Genomic DNA, 26,806 nt, shown 5'->3' with positions numbered 1-26,806 from the left:
TATAATGCGTAAAATTTAACTAATTTATTGTCCTAAAATCTGGGGTGTGCATTATACATGGGTACAATTTTTTTTTTTTTATCCGGATATCATACGGAGGCTGCATTACAGATGCGCTTTCTTCTCTGCTGTTCACTTCAAACACGCTCCATACGAACACAATGCTCTCATATCAGACGCTTGCTCGATCACCTGCTCGTTTGCTGTCACAATGTACCCTACACAAATCCGAAACATTTCTTCGCTATCGAGTTTGCTAGCGCATGCGCAGTGATACTGACCGGCAGAATAACATCCGGTTGTTCCCAAAGATGATCTTTTTTCTGAAATAATTTTACGTTTACGGACTTAAGTAGGAGTCAAAATTTGGGTGCGTATTATACATGGGTACAGGCTTTTTTCCAGCATCAACATGCCATTTTTAGGGTGCGTATTATACATGGGGGCGCATTATACATGAAAAAAAACGGTACTATTATTAAGAAATTAATGAATGAAAAAGAAAATTACTACAGTGGACCCCCACATACTTGCAGCTCGGATTTATTCATCTATTTGCTGATTTTATTCATCTTTTTTGGGTGGGGTGCCTACCCTTTTTCCTGTTTTTATTGAGTTTGTCCATATATTTTTGGAGGGGGGGTAAAAATGATTTTCAATGCATTTATAGTGGCCATCAATCCTATACAAATGTTGGCTATTCACAGTAGCTGGGGTCCACTGCATTTCTATTCCTCTATTAAAAATGAAATGTGGCCCCGTCTTGAGCACAAAAGTTTGCACACCCATGCTGGGGCTAGTAAGTAGTGTCATGTTTGTGTGAAATGTCTCCCTTCAGTCATCTCTTTCACAGTAGAGAATGTCAAATGTCATCCCACTCATCTGTATTCATTTCAATTTCGTGTTCCGTGTTGTCTTAGAAGTTCATCTTCTCTCGGCAGGACTTCCTCAGATTGCTCCTCAGTGCGGGACCATCATCGCCTTGTCTGTCGACCTGAGCGAAAGCGAGCGGCGCGTTCTTGCGGCTCAGTGCTGGAGCGCCCCCGCTATATTTGTTGTTGTGCTGCTGCAGCTGCTGGATGATGGCGGAAAATTTGGCATCCAGAGACGGCCTTCCCGTTTTGGATTTGACCCGCGAAGTGTTTTCCTTCTGCGGGTGCGAGAGAGGAGGACGAGGAGGTCTGTCAGGGCGAGGAGCGTGACAAGGAGGCGGAGCATCGGGGGTGGCGGGAGGAAGCGGGGCACGCCGTTTCTTGCCACTATTGGGCGTGGAGTTGGAGCAAGGCTTGGGGCTTGAATACGGCATGCAGCTTTGACTTGGTGAGAGAACTTTAGTAGCTGCCGTCTCCTGCAATACAAGTGAGCGGGAGCCGCCGAAAAGAGCCGACCAATTGGGAGGCTCTCTGGCTTCCTGCTGACCAATCAGGAAGTGGCCGTCAGTCTCCTGAATCTTGTTGTGGATGATGTCAGTGATGCTCTCAATCTTGGCTGGAGAATTGATGCCTGCAAGGACCACATACGGTGAAGCCTTGAGAAATGGAGGTTGTGAGGAGATTTTTCCAATTTTTGCTCACTTTAAAAGAGCTAATTGTCAATTAATCGGTCTTTCTATACGGCACAAAACTCACTCAGTTCGTTGTAAACAGAGTCGGCTTGCTTAGTGAGGAAGAGGGATGGTTTCCGTGGCGACGCCGCCTCGATTTTCATGAGCTGCTCGCAGCAGTGCAGCCACTGACCTGCAGAGGACAACAACTTGACTCTTCCAACAAATGGACATGGACACACTCAACAAAATGATCCCACCCACAGTTGGTTTTCTTTTTACATCAAACATAGTGAATAGTGTAAAAATGGAACTGTTTGCATGGGTTATGAAGCAAGCACACTTTGCCTCTTATTTAGAGAACTGCTAACGAGTATTTCTGTTCTTTTTGTTTCCTCAAATTATGTTATTGGCAGGTCAAACTGAAGTTTGATGAAGTGCTACTCAAAGAACTACAAACATGGCGGGAGCATTACGGGAGCCCGTCAGGACATAATGGCACACATCAGCAGTAGCAGGCTTACGCTTCCCTCCAACTTGAAAAACAAACCTCGCCCGAACAGCCGGTAAGATTATGTCACCAAACACTCTTGTTCAATTCAAATTTAGTGTTGGTGCTAGCTTAGCCACAGGCTTCTTGTTTTTTCATTACCATACGTGCTAATCGTTTGTAGTGTCTGCCTGAGCAGATGAAATGTAATGAAATTGTCATATGTGAAATAGGTGGTGATTACATTGCACTTTAATCTTCTCATTTGACAAATTTGAAAATGCAAATACACCATTACCCTCCCAATATTCGGGGTTGACTGCAAGTGGAGGACTCACTCTGATCAAAGAGGTGCTGATGCAGCGCTTCCTGCCACTGGTCCAGTTGCTCGCTGGTGTCTGCTGTGAAGACTTGAGTCTGGTTTTCCTCTGGCCAAGGGTTGATGATGGACAGACTGCGAAACTTCTTCCCTCCCGACTCCTTTCCCATCACCTGGATGCGAGTGTCCTGCAAGGAAGCACCCAAACAACAGCTTCTTTGGGCACGAAAAGTCGACGAGTAGCTAGCAAACTTTGGAGCTGACTCGAAGCGATTTGATTTTGTTGAGGAGCCGCACACATGGCTCTTACGGCCCACTTATAACAGAAGACTGCTTTTCCATCTGCTTTTGAAGAAACATTTTTACGATCTCCAGACTTTCGAACCTCTTTCATGAACTTGAAAAAAAAAGTCACTCTGCCATCCAAAGATCCCGTTTTGACTCTGCTCAAAGTAAAGCGTAAATGACAGCCTGACACGCAGCATGAAAACAGCACATTGTGTGTGGCAAATGTTCACTAGAAGAGGAAGCAGGTGCAAGTCCTTCAAGCACCTCTAAGTAAATCAACGTTGAATGATTTTTATTCATTCCTAATTGTGCCATCTTGCCCCTCTCTCCCTCATTGCCGAGCGCACCGTTTTAGTGGCAATGCGGCATTGTCATTTTTAATCAACAAGCTTAAGCGAGCGTGAAATGAAGAGAGGCGTGTCCGATTGCGAAGGTGACTGGCCCCACCTTGTTGACGGCCAGCTGCAGCGCCGGCTGCAATTTGGCGTCCGCCTCCTCCGGGCTGAAGTAGCAACACAAGGTGGCGGCGCTCAGCACGCAGTAGAGGCTGCAGCGGCGCTCCAGGCCCTCTACGCTTTGCTACCGGGACACACATGTCAGTTACATCGTTTTGACTTTGACCAGCTCTGGCTTGGAAGAACAAATGCAGTAGACGTTACCTTGTGGTCGAGATAGCCGGCCATCACGATTTGCGTCATACACGCAGGCTGGGCCACCAAGCGGCAGCACAAGTTGCCGTAAAGTGGAAGCCAGGACGAACAATCAGCTGACAGGGAGGAAAGCAGCCCAAAACTCTTGACATTAGGTTTACATTTAACAGATGAAGGCAATGTATGTGAGCTATAAGAGGCAGAGCTACAATCATTTGCTGTCAATATTTTTTGCTTCAAAACTAGAATACTTGTCAAACCACATTTGCGATGCCCGCAACCATGTCTAGCCTCTTCTGTGTTTTTACCAGAGTAATTGATGGGATAATCAATTCTACATATATTTCTCAGTGAATTCCCCCAAGGAGATGATATTTTTATCTGTAGCTACAACTGGACTCATAAGCGCATAACACTAGAAGGGAAAATATTTGCATTATTGGTTTAAAAAAAAAAAAAAAAAGAAGAAGTTGTGCCTGACAAAGTCAGAATACATAAAATAGTCTGCAAACCCCCAGATGTGTTTGGATTTCTTACAATTTTGGAGGACCACCAGCGAATGGGACTGGAAGGTGCCTTCAGCCTCAGGCAGTCTCATGGTGGAGTAGGCCAGCAGATTGAACGTGGCTCCTCTGGAACAAGAACACACAATACAGAGCACTTCACTATACAAGCACAGTGTGCTACAGACTTCAAAAAGTGCATTCAAAGGCATCTCCCCTCTATTATTCTTATTTTTGTGACAAATCCCCCTTGTGATCACATTAAATCAACGTCCCATTTCAGCACTCACTTGGTGTTGAAAAACTTACAAGGAGACATGACAAAGGCTGCATGGTTCAGCCAGTGGCGATGTGGGCTGCTCACACACAAAAAAAACAAAAAAACAAAAAAACACGAACGACAACATACGGCGGCAGCGGGTTGTGCTGGAGGAAGGTGTCGGGGTCTGGAGTATCCAGCAGAGGGCAGAGTTTCTTCCCGGCGGTCTTCCCCAAGGAATTCCGCAGCTTCTTTGCCAGCTTCTTCGGTGTGTTGACCAGGGTGAGCTCGTCCTCCGCAGCGCAGCTCCACAGCTCCACCCGCAGCTTAAAATCGGGAACTGCATCTTTGCTGCCATATTTGGAAACGCGTGATCGATATTATCATTATTAAAGATCATAGAGATCTTAAACCGCACCGCATTTGGGAATCACTGTTGCATGACTCAAGCAAATGATGCAAAATATGTACGGAGATAGAATATTAAAAGAATAATTGGTAATAAAACAAAACGTCCATTTGTATGTGGCGTGCAGCAGGTGCTTACAAGATGGCGACTTCTTCAAAGCAGACGTCCGTAATGGATCTGTCCACCACTGCCATCTTGGTGTCAAATACCTGGCAGCCCATCTGCATCACGCAGAAGATGGCCACCCGCCGTGAGCCTATAAAAATACAAGGTTAAGAATAAAAAGGGAGTAATGACAATCTTAGAAGGAGAAACTCACTTCCTCTGTTGTTGAAGTGGTCCTCATCCTTCCACATCAATGGAATACGAAGCCCTGCAACAGAGCAAAGTGGCAACTTCTGAATTGAGTGGCTCATCTTTAGCTTTTTCTCAGTTCTGAGGCATGACAAAAGAACAAGATGGCAACTCACCAGACAGAGCAATTGTTCCTCTACATGGCACACGCTCCTCTGACTTGCTGCAACAATCACAGTTTGAAAATGATATTTACAATCGTTGCAACAAAACAGCTCAGTGAGTGAAGAGTAAGTTGGAAAAGGGGGCGAGTTCAACTTAAGGGAGTAGAAAAAAAATACACCAGTTAATTGTTCATTCTGCTTCTTGTTAACCAAGATGAAATGTAGTACATTACAAATTAATATTTTATTACAAAATATAGATTATGAATAAATGTAAATATGTATGTAATTGCTGCTGAATGTGTGCTATTTTGCTATGTAACTATTTCATTTTTAAGCTTTTTATCCTAATTAAAATGACAAATATGAAAAGGTCCACGTGAAATCTGAACCCCAATATTGACCTATAATCCCCCATATTTCAAAATTAATGTTTGAGTGGATTTTGACACATTACCTGCTGACTTCTGTCAAATTGTGCCCTTCCTTTGTCGTCTGCATGTGACCTATGTAGGCCTTGATCCTGGCGTTGCAGGTCAACAGGTTCCTGGAGGCGCTGAGGATCTGTTCTCTCTTACTGCAGGCCTGCAGCAGCTTGTAGGCTCCCTCTCGCATCCGCACCTCAAAGTCCAGCTTCTCTTGAAGGTTTGTGTTCTTGCAGGAGAATTGTTTACACATTAGATGGGAAGAGATGGCTTCTCTTTGAATGTTGTTCATTGTGCAGAACATCATTCTGAGAGCTTTTCTCACTTTTGTCAAACTAAACAAGGTAACCAAAAACATTTGTAATAACTCGCATTGCAGTTTATAGCATGCATATTGTACTAACTTGTTTGATATGAATAGTACGAGGTTAAAGTTGCCATATTTTTGCATTTCTGTGTCCATTTTACATTGGCCATTTTGTTACAAAACACGACTATCAAACATAAAGCTACGAGTATTAAGCAAACTAAATTCGAAGTTATTTGAGGTTTTAGGAGTTATTTCATGTAATAGCAATGTCGTTAGCAAGCTATTATCTTTTCCTTTTTTACGGTGTGTTTGGATCCAATCGGGCGTCAACCGAGTTGTCAACTTGACTCAACGCAAACAGCAGAATCTGGGCAAGACTGTATTCTTACCTCCGTTTGCTGGAATAATGCACTCTTTCGTATTTTCTTCCTTTTTATCTCCATGGCCACGGCAGAGCTACCAGAGATGGCGATGCTTGAGTTCTTGTTTCGTTTAGAATTTTGAAAATCCCGCTGGTCGTCCATGTTTTATTATTTTTTTTTCATTCGCTGCTTGGAGAGCGCGTGCACGTGTCTGCTCCAACTTCAAATAAATGGGGATGTTCGATTTGTTAATAATGTCAACCGGCATTAAATAATTTTATCAAACAAAAGTATTTCTTTCAATATATAAACAGGATGACACGGTTAATTTCAGCTACTAATAGTTAGCTGTTAATATTATAATATATTAATATAATACATAAGTTTTTGTATTCACATATTGCATTTGTTGATTCGTAATATAGGTGTCGACGCAATCATCATGATAATTATATATATGTACTGTAATGAAGACACGGGTGTGCAAGTAGTTTGGTAACACTTTTGTAAAACAGTGTACTATCAAACAAAATATCCAAAAAGAGGTATTCATTGTGATTTATTGAATATAACAAACCACTCCGCCCTCGGGCCGGCACGTACATGATTTTACACCAAGCGCCGTTGCACTGACAATAGGCTACGTCACCGCGTCACCTTGAAACAAAGCAGACGTGATTTGAGTTTCACTTTTTGACATGTCACTTTGGATATACTCAATAGCAACAATTTTTTGCAAAATTAAAATGTCATGTTTTAATTGCATTGTTCATTATAATGTTTAGTGGATAGCTCCTGATATGTTATCTGTTTTTGTTATTTTGATGAAAATAGAAAATAGAGATATTTATTTGGGGCCTGCAAGTCGCAGTTGGATTACCATAGAGCAAATGACAAGGGGATTTGAGACGTGACCAATGCGACCAGGAAACCCGCCCACTCGGTGTTGGTTAACGGAACTTCTGGCCAAGTTGGAAGCGTCCACGACTGTAGTGTCGACACAAGCGCTTGGGAGGGCGATGGAAAATCAGTATCAAGACGAACGTAATGTACAGAAAACTACAAAAGTCATGTTTTCACAATAAAACAGAACAATCGTGAACCAAATGGGCTACGATGACCGGATCCTTTGTGCTGTTTCACTCATGTCTTTTTTAATTTGAAACGCCAAACCGGAATGTGTCGAAACTGGTCGACATCTCCAAGACGACCCTGTGTGGCTGCTGCCGGCTAACCAGCGGCAGCGAGTAGGAACCGCGGGAGAGAAGGCCGGAGCCAGACGTTACTGCGGCAGCAACGGTAGGGCTGGGCTCCATCCACTCTCGCACTTAAACACATAGCGGGACAGCAAGCCACGTCACGAACGGAAACATCACACTTTTGCTCATTAGATAAAACCAAACCGGCGTCGTATTATTTGGGGGAAGGAGTCGACCAGTGAGGCGCACGTGAAGTTGACGGTAGCAAAAATGAGGAGAGGAGGACAAGGAAAGTCGCCTCGCTGATGCTCATCTCTTGACGTCAGTTGAATTAGCAGGGCTACCACGTCACGGGTTTTCAAGTAATATTTTAACTTAATAGCAGAAATAGAAAATGACGTAAAATGACGGTTTTTATCTTGCTGGGAAAAAAACAAACAATGGGTTGGTTAGCCAAACATGGAGCCCCGTGCGATGGCCGACCCCAGCCGCACTGTTGTGTTGCGTTGTGTCGATGGCGAAACCAAAAGAAAGCATCGCCTCTCACTACTCGTCACATCTTCACGCAAAACGCCGGCTTTTATTTGCATTGAAGATTTGCCGGCGAAAAGTCAGTTCTGGTCACGCGTGGATGCACCAAAAAGACGAGTTCTGTCCAATGGTGCACGCTTTGTCTCATTTGACACGCGATAGCATCTCAAATGTCACATATTATTCTATTATTCTATTAGAATAGGAAGCTACTGTATGATGATACCCCCCTTCTTTCATATGGGGGGGGGGGGGGACTTTGTTTTGATGAAGCAGATGTGAGCTGGAGTGACCCTTCATCTCTGCTCACATTTGCTGTCACTATAACAGAAAAAGTGTGGTTGGTTATGAGGTCTTTGTTGTGCTGTGTTTATTTACCTTGATTTTTTTTTTTTTTTGTAGTGTGATAAAACCACATTGTACATCCCAGAAAAATGCATTGTATGCATTGCATTTCTCTCATCATACTGAGCCGAAATGTTTTTGTACGCATTTATGTTGTTGCTGGTCACTGGCTCCTCCTCCTCAGCTGCAAGATTGTTTGGGCATGCAGCCATAGAATGTTAAGATAATACCATCCACTTCAGTTTTCGTCCCTCTTTCTCCATCCCTCTGCCATTTATTTCTCTTCGTTTCCTCTCTGCAAATGTGGCCTGTGGTAGGCTGGGTGGCTCCCACATAAACTGGATCACTATCACAGTTCTTCCAGCTTTTGTGTGTAAATCTGATCTCAGACCAGTGGAAGTGATTGCTGGGAAGACCAGTAGTAGCCTGAGCTCATGTGTAGAAGTCAGTTTAGCACATTTTGTCACTTCCATGGTCAGAAAATGTTTTCTGTACTGAGTTGAGGACTTTGTTGTTGTGTGGCTTGGCCACAGCCAGCCATTGTGTACCAAAGGAAGTTTAGGAAGTGACTTCTGCTTTCTTCTGTGATTATGTGATGTTTGAGTGTCACGTTACAGCGAGACCCCTAAAATTGAGCGCAATTTGAAAAATGCTTACTGGGCTGAAATCCCCTCTTACTCACACAATGACTGTTTGTAGCTGCAGGTTCCGTTTGACTTTTTGAGGCATAAAAAAAAATGTTGGTTTGACTTCAGAGCGTTCCACTTTGTATGCTAATGTCATTTAGTAGAACCGATGGCATTGATAAGCGTCACCTTGAGTAAAAATAGCAACAGCGGCTCTCACTTTTGCCCGAGTCGAAATGTCCAAGAAGGTCATGTAGCTTTTCCGCGATGATGAACTGGAAAGTCAGTGGTGTCGAATGTTTTCAGCTCCCTCGTTGTGGAACATGATGGGCGTTCCTCCACTTAGTTTTCCTGCATTTAACTACACATCAAAAACACACACACACAAGTGACTCTCACATCTGTCTCTGGGTGTGACAGACGCCTTCCTACTTTGTTTTGTGCTTCAGATATGGATGTCTTATTTGTGCAGCGGTTCTGGTTTCATTCTGATTGTTGTTACGCTGATATAGACGTTTTGCAGTTCCCATAGACGTTTTGCAGTTCCCTGTTTTTTTCTTGTGCTCTGCTGCCGGCTTTCACACCAGCATAGCATCAACTTTGGAGAAGTGATCACATGTTCTGCTTAAGGGCTTGCGTCCTGCTGTCAGATGAGCATTGAGATATTTTGACTGTTGTGTTCGTTGGTGCCAAAATTGGCAGCTTTTTGGGTGACTTGTATTTTTTTTTGTCAGCCCTAACACTTGACCTCAGTAGTAAAGAAAATGTATTGTAGTGGATTGCTGCACAGTTCATAATGTCCATGAAGCTGCATGATATTTCCAAATGTGGGTCATAAGGTGCACAGAGGTCACTGAGCATGTGGGCGCATTGTGTCCGACAGCCTGCAGTGTGTGTTTTTGTGGGTGTGTGTGCCAATAACAATGCAACAAGGGAAACGGGTGCTGGCTAAATAGAGGTGTGCTTGTTTGTTCCTTTCGCCAACTGCTTGTGCGATTCCCTTTTTAGTGCCATATGCTCACGTATGGGACAAGCCCCGCCCACCCTCATGCTACATTAGCAAGCCACAATAACACACATTAACGTACAGAAAGCTACGTCGTCATTGTTTCACAAGGAGCATGCTCCATTTTGTCTGCTGGAAGAGAAGCTATTGATTGTACGGATGCTTTGTTTGTGTGTGTGTTTATCTTCAATGGCCTCAAGTGATGACAATAGAGCCCCCTCTGTCTGTCTGACTGACTGACCACAGATTGTTCAGTCGTTTAGTCTTTACATGCCGCCTTAGTTTTTGGTCTGCGGGCCCTCGGGGTCCAGGCTAGTCTTTTTGTGCTCTCGGAACATCTCAAAGCTCACAAAGACAATGACTTTGTTTGTTGTTACTCATCTTGATCCCAGGTCAGCATTTTCAACACTTTACCTTTGAATTGCTTTTTACTCATGCCTTGAGGCGGCTTCCATCCTTTTGTTGTCACCTGATGAACTTAAACAGACAAAGCACTTTTTCAACCATGCTTGTTCTTGTGCCGCGGACAACCGCGCCCTTCTACGAGGGACGAGTTTGGCGAGTGTGTCCGCGGCGTGAGTCGGTTGGCCTTTCTTCCCCAAACAGCTCCCACTTCAACTATCTGTTCCGCTTACGTTAGTGCGTGTGTGTTATGGGTCAAGCGTGTGAGTCAACCCATCATCATGCTCAGCCAGATGTTGTATCAACTCAACATGCCGCACACCCGGCGGAAGCCGAACGAACGTTGTACTGGCAACAACCTACTAAGTTATTGCAGCAGATAAACTATGTTACAGTGTTGACATGAACGGTTTGCCATTCATTTTTGATTTCAAAAGCTCGACAAGGACGAGTGCCCTCCTCTGCAGGAAGCGCTCTTCTTCCTGACTCCTCCGCACAAAGCACTCTGTCATTTCAGAATAAGCCCACCCTTTCACTCCCCAGGCTGTTTGTGTGTGTGTGTGTGTGTGTGTGCGTGTGTGTGTGTGTCGAGGTCTATGGGTTGGGGAATTCCTGCTAAAAGCATGAGATGGCCATTCCTCTTCATTTACTGCAGCATGACTGTTGCTTGACACTTTTAGAAAATAGAGGCAAAGCGCTACGGCACAACGAATGATGGCGAATATTGTTGATTAAAATTTCTACCCGAGGGATGATTGAGTTGGTGTACTACCAAGTACTTACAAGGTCAAGTAGAGACGCGCTTAATTCCCTCTTTGGCAAACTTTTCTTCCTTTTTGCACGTGCCTATTTCAGTGCCTCCTTCAAAAAGGTGAGAAATGTTTAAGGAGCAAGACCGAAACGAAGATGTAACTCGTGCTCGTTTCGCCATCCAGTCGCAAGTCAAAATTGTTGTACCTTCATCTTGTGACAACGCGGCGGAAAATTCAATGACGAAAATGACCTCTCGTGCTGTGATTTACAGCCAGTCAGACGACTTCAATTCTGCTCACGTTGTTTTCGTCTCTGGCCAGAGCCAGAATAACTTCACTTCACGGGGCTATTGCAACTTGCCAGTCAGCGTGTTTTTGTTTGACCTCCTTTCCAGCTCATGCGAAGGAAGGCGAGCGAGGGCGGTGGTAAGGGTGGGGCGGGGGAGAGCTAACTGTCCTGCTGGGAAGGCCGGCCAACATTCCGACATCACTTCCTCCTCCGACATCTGGTAATGATCAGTGCGAGAGGAGGAGAAAACGTGCCGATGTGTCATAAGATTCAGCCGGGCGTCATATTGCGGCGCTGAGCAACCTCATTCCACCTACCGGCGAGCAGAATGGACACCAGAACGTGTTTTGATGTGATCTCCGTTGACCCCTGTAGGTGTGTAACACAAGCAGCCGCAGCGGTACAGACATGAGCGTCACCTCCTGGTTCCTGGTCAGCAGCGGGGGGACTCGCCACCGGCTGCCCCGCGAGATGATCTTTGTCGGGCGGGACGACTGCGAGCTCATGCTACAGGTGAGGTCAATGTGCACTAAGTGCAAGGAAGTTTCATTTTGTGGCGTGCGTGCTCCACCTGCGTTGGCAAAACATGTTTACATGCACGTTGAGTCAGTGTCCATGTGGCCCTTAGAGACTTTCTTGCCTGCCAGCTTGTGAATACTTGAGGTCATTGCGCTATTAATAGAAAGTGGGGCAGATATTTGGATGACATTTATTTTCTCTTTTGGCTGCAGCACTCTCTGCCTTCTTCATTTGAAAATGGAAATTCACACATTTTGCTCAATGACAGGGGGAGGTGGAGTGTCTGCATTCACATCTTTATCGCACATTTTTCAAAAATCGGTTGAGTAGTTTGTGCAATCTTGCAGAAGCGAGGCCCGTGACAACAGAACCTTTTGGGCAGAGGTAAAAGTAGCTTGTCGAGTTTCTTTTCCCAGATGGTGCGAATGCTGTCACAGTTTGTTTCTGCCATAATCTGTCTTCGTTTCTGATGCAATGCCACGTAAAAAGTTCATCTCACTGTCTAGTGCCCGTTTTTTTTTTTAACATTCATTTGTCTGGAAGCTTTTGCAAATCACGTGACCGCTTCAACCACCCAAACGCATCATCTATTTATTGTGTCACGCAGCAAGTAAATCCGAAAAGACAAGTTAACTGGCTTTAAGCACTGCCATCTTCATGAGCTGCAACTTGGCAGTCATCACCACTGTTTGTGTTCCTGAGCGTGTGGCGCCAAAAATCACATGTGAGGTCAAACAAGCCGCTCAGTCCCTCGCGATCCCCTTTGATCCAGCCTAATCTCGCTAAGGTAATCTGTGTTACGCTCAACCCGCTGGAGGAGCTTCTCAAGGCTTTTGTGTGCATTTCAGCGCTTATCGACACATTTCAATCTCAGGAGAACAGATTAGAGAGGGCAATTCCTTACGCCGTGCCAGCGAGGCGAAGCAAATCTCAAACTGGCCTGAAAGCATTTCTCCATCTGACCCTGACATGCTCGGAGGATTTATACTCGCATTCTTCATACTTTTCGGCAGAAAAGCAGCCTTCAAATAGTTTGTCTGACATGGTTTCCATTCTTCAGTCATGTGAACAGGAAGTGATGAACAGTTTGCACTCGGTGACCTGAATGAAATGTGCCACGTGTTGCTTTACAGTCGCGCAGTGTGGACAAGCAGCACGCCGTCATCAACTACGAGCCTGGTTCAGACCAACACAAGGTCAAGGACCTCGGCAGCCTCAATGGGGTGAGTGCTTCGAACCAAACATGTGGAGGACTTCAGAAAACAAAGGCAGATGACAAATATTCAGGAGAGGTGAACTTTTTTGGTGGTTCACTCATGTGCAGTGATTAACACATGCACACACACACACAAACACTTGGAACGCATACGCAGCAAGTCACTCACATCCTTTGCAGATCTTCAACAGGAAGTCCGAGTCAGAGACGCTTCCCGCTGTGTCACCCACAATTCGCTTGTTTAGATGGATCCAAGGGAACTTTGTGGCTGGTGACTCAGCAGATTGCTCGCAGAGTCCGATTGGGTCATTTTCTGACTGATGCGCTTCCTGCACTGCCGTGCTGAGCACATTGATGTCGGTCTACGGGTATTTTAGCCCGTTGGTTGTGGTATTTAGGGATTGACTTTTCCCTCTAGTTTCCATTTCCAATGACTTTCTGGAATGTAAATAAATCAATAAGGCGATGCAAAATAATGGATTGTCCAGCTCTGATTTTCAGCTTCTTCTCCCCACAGACCTTTGTAAATGATGTCCGCATTCAAGAGCAGATGTACATCACCCTCAAGTTGGAGGACAAACTGAGGTTCGGATACGATATCCTTCACATCCACCCACGGCTTTGCCGTCTCGTTACTGCCGGTGTTCCTCAGGGAAACGTTGCATGCATCTGGTGCGGCTGTCGCGTGTGTTTCCTTAATTTGGCTCTCACATACTAACTGGTTCACGGTGGAGAGAGGCGAGCTCACCGTGCCCGAGGAGGCTCTCAAGGTGAGATGGCAGCACAGCACCAGCTGCTTGAAAGAGTCGTCGCGGTCTTCACCTCCATCCGTCTTCTGTTTGCAGCATGAAAAATTCACCAGTGGCCTCCAGCTGAGCCAGAAGCCGTCCAAAGGTGAAAGCACCACCACCACCAGCAAGTCCCCCCTGAAGACCCCATCAAAGACACAAAAGGCTACCAGTGGCGGCACCCCCAGGCCAAGCCAAACAACCACAGATGGGGTCTCTCCCTGCAAAGAGCCTCCACCCAATACTGCAGACAAGGCTGAAGAAAGAACTGGAGGTGAGAGCAAATGTGGAACAAACAAATTCATTTATCAAAAGAGAAATTTAAGACTTAAGTCTGTATCTTTTGGGTGGATTGTACTGTCCAGTTTTTTACGGAGCCTTTCTTCTTTCAGAAAACTCGCTTTTTCTGGGGGTTTATCTTGGTGGGGGGCGGCTGGGGGTGTTGGAGCTCCCTTGGCAACATGCACTTACTTGGTTTCAAAATGCGTATTTTCCTTCCTAATCACAGACATCGTTCATCGGCAGGGGTCCCCTTTAAGCTCCAGATGTTGAAATAAGGCCACGTGGAGCTTGTGCGTTATTATTCGAGATTAGGCCATCGCGTTTCATCATCATACAAAGCCGCCATATGCCAGCATCACTTTTTATTCGCGATCGTCAGCAATCGCAGATGTGTCCAAACTCCAAAGAATGTACGGAAGTGTATGAAGGCAATTTTCTACGCTTGTGCAAGGCATAGATTTCATTTGCTCCACATATGGCACGCAATTTGCCAGGCAACAGCCATAATTATCCCGCTGTACTGTTCTGCGATTAAGGCTGGACGAGGGGCACATGGGTGAAAAGAAGGTGAAGGACGAGGCTTTGTTTTTACAACGAATCTAATTAGGGACACACTTTGGCTGCTTGTTTTCTTTCACATGATATGTGTTTCAAATAGATGCTCATAAAATGTCTTCTTTTATCCTCAACTGCTAATTCAAGGGGTTATTTTCTTCCACAATTATATCACCCCCCCCCCCCCCCCAAATTTCCTTTGTGGGTGGCCCTATTTAAAGCACAGAGAAGCACATTCCACAGTGTATGCATGAAGTTCGCCTGTGTTGTCTCCAGCAGATGCTGCAGCTCTGCCCCGCGGCACCCCCCTGTACGGCCAGCCGGCGTGGTGGGGCTACGCCGACAACGGCAACTCCCTCAAGCAGGAAAACAAGACGACTGGCAAGAAGCATGAGCTCGCAGGTAGGACGCGTCCACATTTGTAGCCTACGCTCACGTTTAAGTTCACAACTGACATCACAGTCGTTAAAATGCCACATATGGAGCATTAGGAGCAGGACACACCGCCTCGTTATACCCGCCGTTGTTTGTGTCTGAACAGGCAGTACATTTGTGTGCGCATTGGTGATGTACATTCAAGCGCACACAAAGAGACTTTTTCACAGAACGAACTGTATATGTGAGTGTGCGCGCGTGTGTGTGCGGCTGGTCGTCTGACAGCAGGGTCGTGTCAACTGATGCTGTGTAGAGTAACAAGATTAAGGACTGCAGCAATGGTCAAAGAGCTTAGCAATATCAAATCAGTTTGGCCCAGACTGCTTTAGACTGTAGCGTTCTCAAATCTCTCGTCACATCTGGATGGAGACTGGGCCAGGCTCTTCAGCTGCCGGATTGATCGCATTGCCCATCATGCAGATTCCACATGGACTCTAGCTATATTTGGTGGTGTTGATTTTTTTTAAACGAGTCGTGCAGACGAATGGGGTCGGCGACGTCTGCCGTGGACGTAGGTAAGTGTAGCTGACTGTGTTGTGGCGTATTACTGTGGGGGGGAGGAGGTCAAGAAAGATCTTGAGCCCATACTTGTTTGAAAACTGTCAGAACTTGCTCAGTCTTAAGTATGTGTGAGGCCAAATGAAGTGAAGATGGGGAGACAGATTGAGGGCAGATTCTCAGTGTGAATGTGGCTGTGTTTTGTTGTTTTTGTGTGCGTTCTTTTCTTTTTTTCCCCTCAGTGAATAGCCCAAGCTAACAACCCCCTCCTGTGCTTCCTCCCTGTGCATTATACCTTTGCCCGATTGGGTTACACCATAGCACAAGCAGCTCCCCCGTTTCTGCCATCAGACATGCACACACACAGAATTCAAATGGACCTCTCTCAGTCATTAGCTTAGCATGTGCTAATTCTCTTCCGAACTTTCAGCGCACCATAAACGTGCATCACATTTGCCTGACTATTTCTTCTCTTCCATTTCAGTTTGTTTTCTTCTTAGTCACAAAGCTGTAGACTGCTACAAATGCCCCTTGAGGTGAAGCAGATGGCCCTTCTGATTTTGTGAAAGCATCATTTATCATATTTAGGACCCCACTGAGCTTTCCTTTGTTCTTACCAACAAACTGATGTGCTTGGCGAAGCAAATTTGTAACATGTCCACTCGCATATCTTTTACCGTTCGCATAACTTGAGCCAAAAAGGGACAGCAGGCAAAGGCTGCTTTTCTTATCTTGTTACACTTGCTCATGTTTTTAGCTTTTGGGTGGTTTAATCCACAGAGGGCAAAGAAGCTCGTCGTGGAGAGGACTGCCACAACGCAGGCTACACGGACATCCCGACTAAGGAACATCATCGTCACGTGGCCACCAACGGCATCCATGAGATCCCCACCAAGGACACGGAGGGGGCCGGCTCTCCCGGCAGTGCAGGTGACGAAGTCGATGCGGTCATTCGGATTCGACAAATATACAAGTCCATGCTAACCAAAATTGCACGTCATCCACAGCTCAAGGCCACGCCTCCTTCACGATAGAGTTTGACAACCCTTCCCCCGGGAGGGTCACCATCAAAGACCACGTCTCCAAGCTCACGCCCGGCCAGCACAGGTCTCGGGCCAAGAGGAGCGGCAGCGGAGGGGCGGGAAGCAAGGAGCTGAGCACGTTGCAGGCAGCCATGATGGCGTCGGAGAGCAAGGTGGCCGATTGGCTGGCGCAGAACGACCCCACCCTCATCCGCGGAGAGTCCACAGAGGACGACAGCAAGAGCAACAAGAGTGATGTGCCGGTGCATCTCAAAAGGCTGAAAGGTGAGCAACTGCACTCCGCTTCTCGTCCGAGTAACTGCGGAGTGCTCGCTTAATTAAATGGAGGCCAATTTATGATGATGTATAAGGGGGGAGGGTTCGCCTGACAGACAGGCGGCTGATGAAAATGGCTGGAGTGGAAAGTAGGGATGCTCATTTGGCATGGGAAGGGGGGGTGTTGCCGGCGTGTCTCGTCTACTTGGCGATTCCGTCTACAAGATGTCTCAACATTTGGAAGCTGCTCAAGTGGAGGCAGCACACAAACAGTGTGATCGGACTCTTAAAGACGGAGAAGCTTGTTCTGAGAACACTGCTGACTATGGGTGTCAAGGAGGAGGTGGGCGGCAAACGGACCTCCCCGTCATGCTGACCGCTGCATGAAGGCCAGCTCCGATTGGACAAAGACAGCAAGTAGAGCGAGCCAGCCAGCGAGCCAGCTTAGTCGCCCCGGCTGCCATGTGGTGGAGAGAAAGCCCATGATGTAGCCATTGGACAAGGTTTAAGGGGCAAAGAAGCAGCGGATGGCAAGGAACCAAAGAACCAGGACTGCAGCTAAACCGTCACGGATGCGGGAACGTGCAAATGTAAGTCATTCAGGAGCTGATTTAGGGCAGCTGTCAATCATTTCTCACGTGAATGCTGCGTGTGCACAAACTTAACAGAGGCAGGGGAAATGTAAGATTTGACTTAATATTTGTCTAGTAATGATGTGGTGACTCCGAGTACGTATATTTGTTGCTTGTTAGTAAGAAATTTCGATTGTCAGGTGAATGTGAGAATAGCTGAGCAGCAAGTAGCTCAAGGCACGTCTGTTAGATTCACAAAGTGCGAAGGCTCAAATAGTCCTCGTTAACCAAAAATAATTTAAGAGCAGCAGATGAACAGCCACCAATCCAGAAAAAGCAAGTTTGCTACGACAGTTTGCTACTCAGCACCGCAGATGACCTCTGGAGTGCCGGGATGAGCCCACGCACAGCTCAAGTCTTTCTGGGTCAGTCCTGGGAGTGGCTGGTGAGATGTCCGGACACAAGAAAAACATGTTGTCTGACAGCTCATGAAAAACTGCGGTGGTGTCGAATGCTCATTGTGTGTCGGTGTCTGTGTGTATTTGCATGTGTGAGACTCGTGGTGGCAAGCAGTGCAGAGCGCCCCTGTCTCCTAAGTGGCACCTCTGTTCTCAACTAGCAGCTTCTTTGTCTGAGCTGGCGGACAGAAGAATAAAGGCATTTGTTTATCCCACTTGATGCCTTTTAAATTAAAGACACACATTTTTCAAAACGTCTGACATTCTTAGACAATCTAGATGCTAACTCGGCAGATCCTTTTTTGCTCCAACTGTAATGTCCCCCTCCCCTCATCACCGTTTTCTTCTTTGCCTTAAAAGCAGACAGATCCTCTTTTCCTACACCCCCACAAGATTTCTAATTCTCAAATCTCCTTTCAGCACCCCCTCCTCTCTTTTCATCCCCGAAGCTTTTCCTCCCCCCCTTACTGCAACCTCCTCATTGTCATCTTCTTCCCGTGCCCCCCCTTCCCCCAATTCTTTCTTTGAGCCAGGGGGCATGTGCTGGGCCAGCCTGGCACCATGTCCACTATGGCACACCCAAATGGGACATGGCAGGAATGTAAATTATAGAAGAAAAATCTTGGTTTTCAAATGCCAAACAATGTTCTCTTCTACCTCCAGAGGATGTGCTTTGATTGAGTTATAATTATATTTCTAATCGTTTTATTCACGCAAACACACATTTGCACTCCATCGATCCACCACGTGCTTGCAGTTTACGTTTGACTATGAATACAGACCAGGCAATCGCAAACATTTGTCGGCGTGGTGTGAATTAGCATGAGCTGATGTTTACTTGTGACTTGTCATCCTTGTAGGCAGCAAACATGAAGATGGCACGCAGAGCGACTCTGAGAATGGCCTGGGCCTGCGCTTCGCCAGCCGGCGCCACGCCCTCGAGGAGCGTCTAAACGCTGCACACGCCCGCTCTGGGTCAGGAGGAGGAGCGGGCTCAGCCGTCCAGAACGCGGCGAGTGGCTCTCGAGGAGGCGGCGGTCGCACGGCCTTCATGATCGAGTTCTACGACGAGGAGAACCCCCGCAAGCGGCGCTCGTATTCCTTTTCCCAAACTGCGCCGCTGCTGAGCGCAGCCGGCGGCGAGGGGCTGTCTCCGCAGCCCCCCTCTCAGCCCAAGGTGTTTAGCATCTCCACCTCAGCTAGCGCCGCCTTGGACTCAGGTAACGACACAACACAGGCTGTTCCGAGAATTGGACATGATTTGGAATACGCGTGCTGTCCTACAGCTAGCTAAATTCAATCAGTTATAGTTTGCTGCTGCTTTGAGGTGATGCTATGGCATCATTGTTTCATGGCTGCTTTTCTTTGCATGATCTTGTATTGGATCTCCTTCAAAATATCAGACCAATATTGTTTGGATCCCCTCTAGGTAAAGTCCAAGCCCCAATCTCTGCAACAGTGGCTGCGGGCGCCCCCACGGCGGCCCGCGTGCTCCTCAAGCAGAGGTCGGAAGACCCGAGCGTGGGCCGCAGCTCGGTGGGCACGGGGCTGGCGACGGGCAGCCCCACCAGCCCCAGCGAGGACATCTCGAGCACGGGGCGAGCGGCCGCCAGAGAGGCTGGGGACGACCGCAGCGATAACGGGACCTACACCATTGAGCTGGAAAACAGCAACCTGGAGGAAGAGGAGGCCCGGCGCATGATTGACAAGGTAGGGAGGCTATAAAGGAGACACTTGTGCTGAAAAGCCAACGGGTGTGTTACGACACGATGTCGTTTACAAGGAGTGATGTAATTATTGGCTTGTGGAGCCAAAACAGCAAGTGTTCTGTTAATTGCTGTCATCAAGTGGCACTAATTGCAGGGCAGCTCCTGCTACTTTTTGTGACCAGTTGGCTTGATGTGTCCTTGTTGCTATGGTGGCAACTGCCTCTTAACTAAAAGGAATCTTTTGTTGGCCTCCTATTGACATTAGGTGTGTTTGTGGGGGATATCATACAGCCCACTGAGCAAGAATGTGATCTGATTGGCTGAGCATTGAGAGTTAGACGCTTCTTTGTAGGTGTTTGGGCTGCAGCAGAACCAGGACGCAGACCTCCAAGGGGAGGGAAGAGGAAAGGAAACAGCGACAGCAAAAGAGGTAATCATTGTTTTTGCTTGATTGACAGTCTGTTTGTGTGGTGTCGCTTGTGGTCATGCTGAGAACCGCGTCTTGCTGTCATAGCTCACAGCAAACCACACATATTGTTTTGATGCCGCTCTTGTGTTCTCAATGAGCACCTCAAAGACTTCTAGTGGAGCCTAGAAACAGGAGTCGCAGTCCTACCCAAGGCTGGACGGCTCCTCTTCTCGCCAGTCAGTGGGAGTAGACGTTCCCTTCCCAAGAGTGACCCAGATCGGACACACTGCCCTGCAGGCAGTTGCATGGAAAAAGAAAAAGGCCAGTGTGCAGAAGCTGCAGCAAGTCTTTCTGCTTTTCCACGTTTGGCTCTCTTTTTCTGCCCCCTCCCAAGAAGAATACCAAACCATGTCATACTGTGCTTCCACGTACCCCAGAGGTGAAGTTGTGGCAAGAGTAAAGTCTTGTTTACATGAGCTGGGATTTGTGTTCCACTTCAGGCTAACCGTCCGCCCGATTGTGTGCAATCACATATTGCAAGCTCCTCTCCGCATTTTCACTTGACGATCGCTCTTGTCTCAACAGTCGCTTCCGGCGGATTCCAACTGGGTCTCTCAGTGGGCCAGTTTAGCTGCCAACCACACCCGAACCGATCCCGAAGGTTCTGGAGCTGAGACGACGACAACATTCCTGGACAAAGAAAGAGGTATACACCTACGCGGTCACCACACGGGGTACTCGAGTTACACAGCTTGGCTCGGGTCTCACTAAGTGATTGGGTTCACCAATTTTCAACTTAGGATGCGATGCCGCAGCCCTCAACCGAGGCGAATCCGCGTCAAGTCTGACAGACCGCAAGCGCAGGAGCCTCCCCCCTCTCCCCGCGGATGACCGTGCCAAAGCGCCGACCCAGAGGTCTGAGATCGGAGAGAAACAGGACACAGAAGCCCAGGAAAAGGAGAACAAGGGCGACGGGGAATCGCCGCCGCCTCCCATGGAGAACGGCGATGTGAGCGGCCGACGCCAAGCGAGCGCCGCCTCTTCTCCGCGCAAGACCGCCGTGCGAAGCTCTGCTAGTGTGGAGCGCAGGAAGAAAAAGGAGGAGGAGGAGGAGGGCGCCGGGGACAAATCCGGGAAGCCTCTGGTGCGTCAAGGCAGCTTCACCATCGAGAAGCCCAGCGAAAGCGTCCCCGCCGAGCTCATTCCACGCATCAACAGGGGCGGAGCGGGAAGCCGGGAGCGCAGCGACTCTGCGGGAAGCATGGACACGGCCACGCTCCTCAAAGACACCGAGGCCGTCATGGCGTTCCTAGAGGCCAAACTGAGGGACGAAAACAAGCTTGAGCCGAAAACCACTAAAACCAGCAGCAGCATCAGCAGTCAGGTCTCGGGCTACGGCTACCACCCTCGCACCGACTCCATCTCGCCGGAGTCAGACGTGGACACAGCCAGCACCGCCAGTCACGTGGCCGCCGAGGCGAAGGCCAGCAGCGCGCAGAAGCGACGCTCGCTCAGCAGCATGCACCGGGAGAAGAGCGGCGTGAACGCGGCCTCCAAGTCCGCCGTCTCCACCGGTGCGCGGGACCGCTTGGAGAGGAAGGCCAAAAGCAGAACCGCCGACGCAGCTGGTCGGACTGAAGCGCGCCGCTCGGTTCAGCCGTCTGCTTCCAGGGCACGCCAACCCTCCCTCGATCTCACCGACGACGACCAGACTTCTTCCTTCCCCATTTCCGACATCCTCTCGTCGGATCAGGAGACCTACTCCAGCTACGGCTTGGACGGCAAACAGGACGGGAGGTCCGCCAAAAACGCCAGCGCCGGTTCTTCCAAAAGCAACCGGAATCTCCAAACCGCTGCTTCGTCCTCTCTGAGCAAGCCGGCCGCGCTGCCCAAACCACGGCCCACCCGAGCCTCCCTGCTCCGCCGAGCCCGACTGGGTGACACCTCGGACACGGATCTGGCCGACGCTGACCGAGTGTCAGTGGCGTCTGAGGTGTCTACCACAAGCTCCACGTCCAGACCACCATCGGGCCGTGCGGCGTTGTCGCGTCTGGACATGCTGGCGCAGCCGCGTCGCAACCGGGTGGGCTCCATCTCGGCGCGCAGCGACTCGGAGTGCACCGCGGCGCGCGGCTCTGCCGCCGCGTCGCGCCTTTCGGCTGAGACGGCTCTGCGTCTGGGCTTGCGCTCGTCCACGCCCACCGAGAGCAAGCTGACCCCCAGGATGAGGGCCAACAGCGTGTCCAAGCTGAACGAGGCCAGAACCAAGACGGCTACGACTGGCTACTGCTCTCCCACAGGTGAGCAAGTGAAACAGACCTTTGTTGTCTCGGCCTGTTGTCGTTGTGTTGTGACAATGTTCACGCTGGTTTTCATCGTCCAGAGCGCTCTCATCCAGAGCCTGGTGCCGCTGACACAGATGGAGAACTTGTTGGTACTGTACTGGCTCTGTAGAATCCAGTTAGGAGTGTGTGTGTTTGCGTGTGTGCACACGTGTCCAAGACCTGGGTTGCATCCACAGAAACAGCTTCTGAAACAACCTTTCAAGAGAAATGTAGAAGAAACTTGTGAGCAATAGTTGACCAGTGAGAAGAATTTTTGGATTGCCATTTTGTGTCCAGATGCTGACCCAGGTCTTGCAATGTGTTGCAGTGAGTTGTCCTTGTAATCCATGACTCAAAACTGTGATGACGACTCAAATGCTCGACTGAACGTTGAAGTAAAAATAGTAATTGGGTTTGGAACATGGCTCCCCCTTGCCACAGAGTGTTCATGTCTCATCACGTCATGGTGCAGGAAGCTGCATTCATGCAGTTTTTTGCTGTTGCCGGACTTATTTTTTGCTGCAATGTGTGATTATTTTGTATTTAATAACACGTTGCTTCACTCGATTTTTATTTATTTATTTATTTTTTTTCCTTCCCGAAGAGGAAATAATACATACTCGAGTAGGATCCTAGTTGTGCAGATGCGTAACACTCTGACAGCTGACTTATTTCTTAACTTGCCAAAGAGGTCTTATTTTGGGGCGATAAATTGCCGTAAGTGAAACTAAAGCGTCCTGTTTGCGCCTTCCCAGTGTCCAGCAGCAACCGGTGGAGACGCCTGCCGCCCGAGTACGCATCCACCTCGGAGGAAGAGTTTGGCTCAGCCCGTCACGCTTCTAAGTACGGAGGGCGCCCCCACACACGGCCGCATCACCCCACACCCCCCCGCGGTTCCCGACCCGGTGCCACTGCGACACCTGCCTCGGGCTCCGGCACGCTGCCCGGGGTGGGCACAGCGGTGCTGAAACACCGCATGAAGGAGCAGGACGAGTACATCAGAGACTGGACGGCGCACAGTGAGGAGATAGCCAGGTATTGAGTCACTCCGATCATGCTCAAAAAGTAGGGCTGAGCCATTTGGAGAAATCTCATTGCTTTATTTTTATTTCCTTCAATATTGCAATTAAATGTTAGGACTTTTTTCAAGGTTACCTTTCAATGTACTTTTTTCACGCATAAAAAACAACGAATCAGTCTGCATCACACAAAACTATTTTGATGTTCTAGATTAAAGGGCTAATGAAGGATGGGATGTAGATTTGAATTGGATGAATTGTTCAGCCCTACTGAAATGTGACTGCCGCATGTTTTTGGTCATGTTCTAAATCGCCTTGTCTGATGGTTAACAGGTTGTTCCCATGTGTGCGCAGGATCAGCCAGGACCTGGCTAAGGACCTGGCCACCTTGGCGCGCGAGATCCACGACGTGGCGGGCAAGATCGATTCTGTCAGCTCGTCCGACACACCGCCCAGCACGGCCGCCACCACCCCGAGCTCAGCCGTCGACACGCGCCAAGAGGTAGGCCCGGCGCGGCCCGACTTGCAGGAGAGCATGAGACAGGTGCCCGCTCCATTTGCTCTTCTTCTCGCTTTGCCTGCTATGCTGTGCCTGTCACGTCACATTCACGTATAAAAACCTTTTGACACCATTTCGCACAACTTGAAATTTGATTTGCCCTTTTATGGGTCACATTTTTGTATTTGTCTACTAATCTACAGTTTTTTGTTTTTTCATCTAAATTTGTTTTCTGTTCTTCACTTTGCCAGCTCGTCGACCGCGTTTTTGACGAGAGCCTGAAATTCCGCAAGATCCCTCCCGTCATTGAGGGCGCCAAGACGCCGGAGATCAACGGCAAGCCGGTGGAGCTCCGCCCCCGGGCCCCCGATGGCCACGAGCCTCGGGCGCTCAGGAGACGCACGTGGAACCGAGAGGAGGTGAGCACATGCACGCATGCAGCGCCACCATGAGGCAGACACGCTGGGCACGTTGACGCATTGCATTCTTTTGTCCTTCTAGGCAGTTTTGGACAGCCTTTTGATCCATTCAGTCGCTCAGCTGTCCACCAAGATCAAACAGTCAACTGATAAAACCGCTGGAAAAATCCGGTTAGTATACCCTCATTATTGTTAAAATTCATGAAGCATGGTCGATTCCATTTCATCTTGATGCTGCTGTCACTGTCCAGGATATTGTTTAAGGATCAGAACAGGAACTGGGAGGATATCGACAGGAAACTGAAATCCGAAAGCGACATCCCGCTCTTGACGTCCTCCAACAAGGTACTCGAGCATCTTCAACTTTTTTAACTTATCTGAGTGCAGTATTTGAGTGATTGCTCATTTTGCAGGAGATCTCCTCCGTGTTACTTGAGCTCAGAAGAGTCGAGAAGCAGCTGGAAGGTGAATAACACGCTTGGACTTCTCACATGCTCTTGACAACATGCCACCTCTTGCTGTCATGCGTCCATTTTATGCGCTCACTCAAGTTGAAAATGTCCACATGAATGTTGCATGTCACGTACCGAATATTATGTCCTGCACTTGGTCATAAGCCAGTTCACACTCATTGTGTGTGCGTGTGTCCCAGTGATCAATCTGATGCTGGACCCGGACGGCACGTTGGACGCGGCAGCCAGCCCCATCTCGCCCACCAAGCCTCAGGTTGCCAAACCGGCGGCCCAGTCCTCCGCCGGCGCGGGTCCCCAGCATCTCCCGGCTAAAGAGCTGCTACCCGAAATCCGTCCGGTGTCCGGAGAGCCCGCCAGGCTTCCGTCGTCCGACGGCTCCGTAGGTCTCGGTTCAGCCTCTGTCGGCGCGCTGCCTTTCACTCGCATGCGGCCCAGCGGCAAGGAGGCCCTTGTACAGAAGTGAGACAAAATCGTCCAGCTATTGTTCGTTTAAATAAGTTACAATTGGCAATCGAAAAGCAATAAAAAAATCTGTTTGAGTTTTACTAAGATTTGCCACTTGATCCTGATCATTTTTTTAAAAAAAAGTTAAAATCCTGTAAATTAAAGAAAAAAAGCAGACAGAAAACCTGCCAGTTTAAATACGAAGGTTTTTCCATTTTTGTATTTTTGATCTGACAAAAGGGCATTTTAGTTATTTTTTTGATTGTCAACTGAAAACTTAAAAAAAATGAATGATACGATGGAGCCACAAATGAACACGAGCAGTTCATCCGGCACGTGAACAAACACTTTGCCATTAAGGTCTTGCCTTAAAAGCATCGTCCCTCCAACAAGAGTCTCCATCAAACTTCTCAGACCAACAGAATGCATATTTTACAGCCTTTTTTTGCACTTGAGTATTAAAAGCAGCTGCCGCCTTAATGTGACATTGAAAAACAGACACTTTGTACTGGAAATGGTCCCGTTATTTCACAAGTCAACCGATGCAGTTTTATACACAATTCAACACTTGACAGTCCGCCCAATAAGTCTTTCATTTTTGTCAATATATAAATAAACCTTTTACTTGCCCAGTAGTAGCATGTGAAAAACTGAGACTTGTCATCCTACTAGTTACATATTGTGTGTGTGGCTATTTACCATAAAAATCCAAAACAATAGCCACTTACCAAAGTTGATGACTCTAACGTGCAGCTCAGCTCATTAACTTATGTCTTTGCTGCCTTATCTTGATTTGGCCTGTTGGATGCGATGCCATGAAGCTTGTAGCAGCACTTGACGTGTCCTATGATTTGCAATTAGACTTTTTATACTTCAATTTCAATTTTGGAGGAGGAAAAAAAAATGTATTAACTTGCTGTTTTATAATATTTCAATACTGATGTTGTTTTGTAGTCATTTTGTTAATTTGTGTCACTTTGCGCTTTAAGAAGCTGCTGAACATCTCAGCTCCGTCCCTCTTTTTCTGATTGTAGCGTGTGGCTTCATGTTATGTACGTTGTGCTCAAGGAGCCGAGCAAAAATCCTGCGGCTTTGTCCGCGTGTATCCACTAAACGTCTTAAACCACTTCCCCAATGGCTTTTCATCTTCAAAACTCTTGACGTTCAATGGTCGTACTTAGGCTAATGAGATCTGATGCTGAAAGTGAAGAACAAAAGATGTTGGGGAAAGAAATCTTTTGTAAATTGTTTTATTTTTTTGTGCCCCAGGGTTTTACTTTCAAATCCATCCATTTTCTATACCGCTTGTACCCACGGGGGTCGCGGGCGTGGGACACCCTGAACCGGTTGCCAACCAAGGGCAGGGCACATACTATTTTTTTTTTTTTAGATTAAGTAAAACATTTGAAGTTAATATTTGGTACCAGTAGGTTTTCATTTGTTTCCAAGTCTCAGTGTTGTCTGATCAGTTATTTTGTTTGTAAAGAGAAAACAAAGCCAATTTTTATTTATTTTTTAATATTTTGTGGATGTTTTATGTATTTTATATTTGTTCAAACTGCAAATTTACTGTCAATAAATCAAGAGACATCCACTCTTCAATGTTTGGCTTGACTTTTAGATTGTGAAAATGTTGCTCATTGTAGTTTTTTTTGGGGGGGTGGGTTCCTCCCTAGGTCACTTGCATAATCTTTAGTAGAAGACCACCAAAACTGTTGTATGT

The 26,806-nt window shown here is 47.6% G+C and overlaps 2 protein-coding genes across 8 annotated transcripts; one reads left to right on the top strand and one right to left on the bottom strand.

Moving 5' to 3' along the window:
* Positions 1–448: 448 nt before the first annotated feature.
* On the bottom strand, positions 449–6,224 carry rtkn2a (rhotekin 2a). The gene is made up of 12 exons (XM_037272743.1): positions 6,044–6,224; positions 5,377–5,573; positions 4,932–4,978; positions 4,781–4,834; positions 4,600–4,717; positions 4,203–4,403; positions 3,828–3,922; positions 3,300–3,406; positions 3,088–3,219; positions 2,372–2,540; positions 1,629–1,736; positions 449–1,503 (listed from the first exon to the last, which is right to left on the bottom strand). The coding sequence occupies exons 1-12, from the start codon at positions 6,176–6,178 to the stop codon at positions 917–919; spliced, it is 1,950 nt and encodes a 649-aa protein (XP_037128638.1). The 5' UTR covers positions 6,179–6,224; the 3' UTR covers positions 449–916.
* A 978-nt stretch (positions 6,225–7,202) lies between these two features.
* On the top strand, positions 7,203–26,679 carry cep170aa (centrosomal protein 170Aa). Of its 7 annotated transcripts, none has more exons than XM_037272729.1 (22): positions 7,203–7,315; positions 11,542–11,679; positions 12,819–12,908; positions 13,419–13,497; positions 13,613–13,671; positions 13,747–13,963; positions 14,806–14,928; positions 16,240–16,389; positions 16,467–16,766; positions 18,648–19,007; positions 19,217–19,497; positions 19,849–19,926; positions 20,491–20,611; positions 20,706–22,205; positions 22,289–22,339; positions 22,985–23,264; positions 23,582–23,792; positions 23,999–24,166; positions 24,249–24,337; positions 24,418–24,511; positions 24,580–24,631; positions 24,819–26,679. In XM_037272729.1, exons 2-22 carry the CDS (start codon positions 11,575–11,577, stop codon positions 25,100–25,102), a joined length of 4,692 nt encoding a protein of 1,563 aa, XP_037128624.1. In that variant the 5' UTR covers positions 7,203–7,315; positions 11,542–11,574; the 3' UTR covers positions 25,103–26,679. The 7 variants fall into 7 exon arrangements, with proteins under 7 accessions (XP_037128624.1, XP_037128625.1, XP_037128626.1 ...); XM_037272730.1 differs by having other exon boundaries at positions 14,803–14,928; positions 23,603–23,792; XM_037272731.1 differs by having other exon boundaries at positions 14,803–14,928; positions 23,582–23,750.
* The last annotated feature ends 127 nt before the right edge of the window (positions 26,680–26,806 follow it).

Source organism: Syngnathus acus, chromosome 15 (genome assembly GCF_901709675.1).
Source record: "Syngnathus acus chromosome 15, fSynAcu1.2, whole genome shotgun sequence".
Lineage (NCBI taxonomy): Eukaryota > Metazoa > Chordata > Actinopteri > Syngnathiformes > Syngnathidae > Syngnathus > Syngnathus acus.
The sequence above is the reverse complement of the archived record's forward strand: the minus strand, read 5'-3'. Positions and strand labels throughout refer to the sequence as shown.

Bases quoted from the DNA above. Each gene is read 5' to 3' on its own strand.
- rtkn2a (XM_037272743.1), bottom strand. From the start codon at position 6,178: ATGGACGACCAGCGGGATTTTCAAAATTCTAAACGAAACAAGAACTCA. The intron at 3,407-3,827 runs GTAAGAAATCCA...CCTCCCTGTCAG, and splicing joins GCTGGTGGTCCTCCAAAATT to CTGATTGTTCGTCCTGGCTT. The intron at 3,220-3,299 runs GTAACGTCTACT...GTGTCCCGGTAG, and splicing joins CCGGCTATCTCGACCACAAG to CAAAGCGTAGAGGGCCTGGA.
- cep170aa (XM_037272728.1), top strand. From the start codon at position 11,575: ATGAGCGTCACCTCCTGGTTCCTGGTCAGCAGCGGGGGGACTCGCCAC. The intron at 14,929-16,239 runs GTAGGACGCGTC...TTTAATCCACAG, and splicing joins CAAGAAGCATGAGCTCGCAG to AGGGCAAAGAAGCTCGTCGT. The intron at 19,927-20,490 runs GTAATCATTGTT...TTGTCTCAACAG, and splicing joins AAACAGCGACAGCAAAAGAG to TCGCTTCCGGCGGATTCCAA.